At 49.1% G+C, this 4,638-nt stretch overlaps 1 protein-coding gene across 1 annotated transcript in view; it reads right to left on the minus strand.

Annotated features, from left to right (window-relative positions):
- Positions 1-6: 6 nt before the first annotated feature.
- Positions 7-4,638, minus strand: part of TMEM108 (transmembrane protein 108) — a 30,239-nt gene continuing 25,607 nt past the window's right edge. Inside the window, exon 4 of the mRNA XM_019632711.1 lies at positions 7-1,155. Coding sequence (XP_019488256.1) covers positions 1,033-1,155 — 123 coding nt within the window. The 3' untranslated portion in view covers positions 7-1,032. The remainder of the gene's footprint in view (positions 1,156-4,638) is intronic.

Below are 4,638 nucleotides of genomic sequence, written 5' to 3' on the forward strand. Positions count from 1 at the left end.
AGGGAGGGATGTAATGATTCTTCGCCCGAACAATCGCGTTGGAAGTCTTGTTTTTTAAAGATCACAGGAGGTCGACTTAGGAAATTACAGCTCTACACTTCAAGGCTTCTTACAGAAACATATTCCTCAGGGGGACAGTCTGATGGCCTTTGGAGAAAACAAAGCTGAACCTCAATACACATGTGGCCCTTGAAGAAGGACAAGCATTCTTCAGCTCCAGGCTGGGATCCGCATGGAAACCCTCTCCAGAGAAAGGCACGAGTGTTGACTGCAGATGTGGGCGTCGGAGAGGATGCAGGCGTGGGCTTAGAGGGGAGCCATTTGTCACCAGGGAAAGGCAGTCCTGTCAGCACAGCGGAAGGTCCCTGTTGTGTGATGGTGGGGGGGGGGCGTGGCCTTAGGATGCCTGAAGAACGCCAAGGATTCCGGGGTGGGGCTGCTGCCCCTGCCTGCGTCTGCTTGGATGAACTTGCACTTGACAGCCAGTGGTGCCAGTGTGAGGCTCCAGGGCACTCATCCACTGGGGTGATGACATGTCCCCTGTCCTGCTTTAGTGCATGAGTCTGTCACCTCTTCCCCCCAGGTGGCCCTTCACTGGTGTGCATAGGAGGAGGGAGGCAGGGGGGTCACATGGATTCAAGGGGAACCAGAGCTTTAAGAATCACTCAAAGGGCCGGGCTCATGACCATTTAACACTCCGCTTCCCCATGTCAGTGTCTTCCCTGACCTGCTGAGGGCTGCTGGGACCCCCAAGTGCTCAAGGACAGTTATTAAGAGAAGCAATCAATGCAACTGCTTTGCTTAGAAAGACCTTTATTTTATAAAGCCACGGATCGTTCTGTAAAGTTTTTGTTTGTTTGTTCTTAAACCACACTTATAAAAAAGGTGTTGACAATTCTTAGGGGAACAAAAAAAGCTGAAAATGTTTCTCAGTAAGTCAGGGCTACACAAAGATTATATTTGTAATATATATTTGGATATTTGTAATTTAGAGACGAAAGGGAGGGAATGGCAAAGCGAGGGCTGCTGCGCTTAGATCTCTGATACCTGATCGGTTCCCACAAATAGTGTTTCTTGGCAGAAGGGGTTAACGAGGACCATCCCAGTGTCTCTGTAGTCACCATTGGCTGGGGAGCGGGGCTCTGAGAGCTGGTCCTGGGGTGCGAGAGGAAGGAGACGGTATGAGTCAGGGGGGTTCACGAGGTGGCCATTCTTAAAGAAAGGTACCCACGGGGACATTGATCTCCACGTGAGATTGCTGGGTGAACATTTCTCATCATCCTCACTGCCAATGCTGAGGTGCAGAGCCCTCTCTGCTCTTCTTTGAGGTTTTTACAGCAGCTTCCAAAAAATATTTCCTGCCTCCTGAATCACCCCCACCTCAGGGTGCCAGAGATGGTATTGCTCAGAGATGGTGTGAGAGGGCTCTCTCTCGGCCATACACACAGTGCACGGCTCACACCCTCACGGGCAAAACCTGGTCCCCTTGGGCCTCAGACTCTGCTTCTAGCCTCTCTCACAGACCCGTGGGAGACCTTGCTGCTTCTCCTTCCCGAATACGCCCTACATGTGCTCACCTCTTTCCTCTCCTGCCACCACCTACCTGTCAGGGCCTTCGAAAGCGAATTCCTCCCCGCCCGAACCTTTGCCCCATTTCTTGTCGCACTAGATGTACTGAGCTGAGTGGATCTGAATCTCTGCGTGACTGCACAGTAGGTGGTCAGTGAATAATTCAGTCTGTCTACACAGCTCCAGGAGTGGGGAGGCCTAGACATGAGCATCCCACAGCTCATATCATCTCCATGGCTGCGGCCTCAGCTACCAAGCACTGCGAGCATCTGGGGACCACTCCATAAATGGCGGTACTCAGACTCAGGCCCAGGTATGGATTTAGGGGAGAAAAGGTCATAGCTTGTCCCAATTCTAAACAACTGGAGTCCCAGAACCTGCAGGCGATATCAGTGCAAAGGCTCAGCCATTCAGGCCGAGGTAGAACTGGCTGAAGCCAGACCTGCCTAAATGGCTCCAATTTAGGAAGCCACAAGGAATTCTCTGAAGTTTGTTTTTAAGCAAAGCATATGTAATCTTTCAGGAGTTCATACTGCTTTATAGACAATGAGGAGGGAGACGGAGAAAGGCCCTATGTTGGCAAAATATTCTCTCCGAACACAAGAATTGCCTTCAGTGTTTGGAATCGGTTGAGTGCCCATCTGAGGGGCAGGCATGGGGCCCGCTCTCTAGGTAAGGCACACAGGGGGCGTGTCAGTGAGGGGTTTGGGTTGAGCTGTGGGGGGGACTTTGGAGGCCGAGATCTGTCTTGTGGTTTTACAGTTCTCTCTGGGTTCCCTGAGGGTGAACCATGTGAGGACTTTGCATAAAAAAGAGGAAGTTACTTAGGAAAAAACGGAGGTAAGAAAAAAGAAAAAAGGAGGAGAGGAAGGAAGATGAGTACAAGAAAAGCACGCCTGGCAAAGTTTCCCGGCAGCTTTGGGCATCACCATTTTGCCTGTACAGTCCAGACTTCTGTTTGGCTGCTTTCATCCACCCAGACAGGGAGCAGGGCACCAGACAAACCTGTTTAGGCAAAGCGCGTGGCAGCCTGCAGAGCTGGCACGTGAGGACAGGTCCCGAGGCCGTGGAAGACGGTGGAACGCGCCCTGTGACCATATGGTCACTCTGTGGGGGGTCTGCGGTGCACATGTGCGCCCAGACAGTTGGAACCAATTGTAGCATTACTCTAAAGAAAGCACAATGAGGAACGTATGCCTGCTGGGAGGGAAGCTGATACAATCCACGCTGAAGCCAAGCGCAGGGCTGTGTGCTGGTTCTGCTGTAGCCGCCTGATCCTGAGCTCACGGCTGGTGGGGTGGCCACCTTCCCGGGGCCTCTGGCTTGTGTCCCACAGTGGCCCTGGTGCTTCTGGCCAGATGACTAACTGGCCCTTTGTATGACATGCTCACAAGCACTGTCCTGTAGCTTTGGTTTTCATTGATCGGTTTATAAAGAGAATGTGAGAAATTTAGAGTCCAGGGGTTGGCAGCACACACTCAAAGTGGGGCCAGCCCCTTTGCCAAATTGTTCATGTTTCCCTCACTGTCACAGTTCTCAGGGACACTTTTGTGATGTAAAATATGCACTGACCATGCTAACGGTCAGTGCTGTCACAAAGTGGGCCTCTCTGCTTGTCCTCAGTTAAAATTTTTTACTGAGTGCCCACTGTGTACTGGGCTTTGGGCTGGGTGATGGGTAAATCGCGACTAAAATTTTTGGTTCATTCATGTGAACAAACATTTATCAAGTACCCACGAAGTGTTGGGCCCTGTTCCAGGTGCTGGGGATGGAGCAGTGAGTAGAACAAACCAGTCTCCTGCCCTCAGGCAGCTTACGTTCTAGCAGTCAATGGAGAGAACGATGCAACGGTCAGGTGGTGAGAAGTGCTCTGAAGAAAAATAAAGCAGGGAAGAGAATAGAGAACCACGGGAGTGGAGGCGGGGGGGAAGAGTGGGGGGGCTTCTGTATTGAGTAGCAGGGAAGGCCTCCCTGAGGAGGTGACATTGGAACAGAGACCCGAAGGACGTGAGGGCTGGAAGCAGCCAGGAGCAGAGCATTTCAGACAGGCACAAGAGCACAGCTNCTGACCCCTGGAAGAGCCAATCCTGTCCCTCACAACAATTTAAAAATTATTCGAGAGCCATAAATATATTTTTACATAATCACCATTATGTGAATAAAAGCCTTTAAAAATTTTATAAATGAAACTATGGTAGTTTTATTTTCATTTTCAATTTTACTTCAGAGCCACATGTACGTACCCAAAGAGCCACATGTGGCGTTTGCTGACCCCTGGAGGCTCTTCTGACTCAAAAGTTTGCTGACTCCTGATCTAGGACAACCTCTGTCTGCCATCACCCAGAGCGCAGGGTACTTACCGAAGGTCACAAATATTCTATGTTCTCTTCCTGTCAGTTAGGACACCAACACTTTTTTTCTTCTTCTTCTAGTTTGTCTTTTTGAGATGACACAGAAGGTACTTTATAAATATCGATGTTGGTTATATGATTAACAGATTAAGGAACTAACTTGATTAAGTAAAGGCCGGCTGTGTCGCTTGTTTATTTAGACATGGTATTCTTACTGTGAACACCACCTCTGGTGCCCCCTGAAGGGACCATGGTGCCCATAAGACTGTTATAACAACAGTCTATTAGGATGTTATAACAACATCCTAATACTGAGTCCCGAGGAGCTGCACTCTTGTGAATTCCAGGATGTATTGTCCAAGGCTAAATGGAGGGTTCAAGCATCTAAGTTGTTTGCGAAGGTTACGGCACTATTATTCTCTACAGAATGGTAATATCCAGTGGTCAGGTTAATTTCAGATGTTTCTGACCCAAAGATATTTACAATAAAGCCCTGAGCCATGGGGAGGGGGGGGGGACCAGGAGCAGGTATCCCCTAATTGAGACCAGTGTCTCCAAAGACCTGAAGCGAGGTGATTCTCTTTCGGAGAAATCACAAACATGTTTTAAAGGTTTTATCTTATCAAATAATAAATTACTAATCCTATTAGCTCATCATTTTTATAAAGCCCAATTTATTGCTAAAATAGATTAAACAATACAGATGGATGTTAGGTGG

Source organism: Hipposideros armiger, unplaced genomic scaffold, assembly GCF_001890085.2.
Source record: "Hipposideros armiger isolate ML-2016 unplaced genomic scaffold, ASM189008v1 scaffold_1167, whole genome shotgun sequence".
In the NCBI taxonomy this organism is placed as follows: domain Eukaryota; kingdom Metazoa; phylum Chordata; class Mammalia; order Chiroptera; family Hipposideridae; genus Hipposideros; species Hipposideros armiger.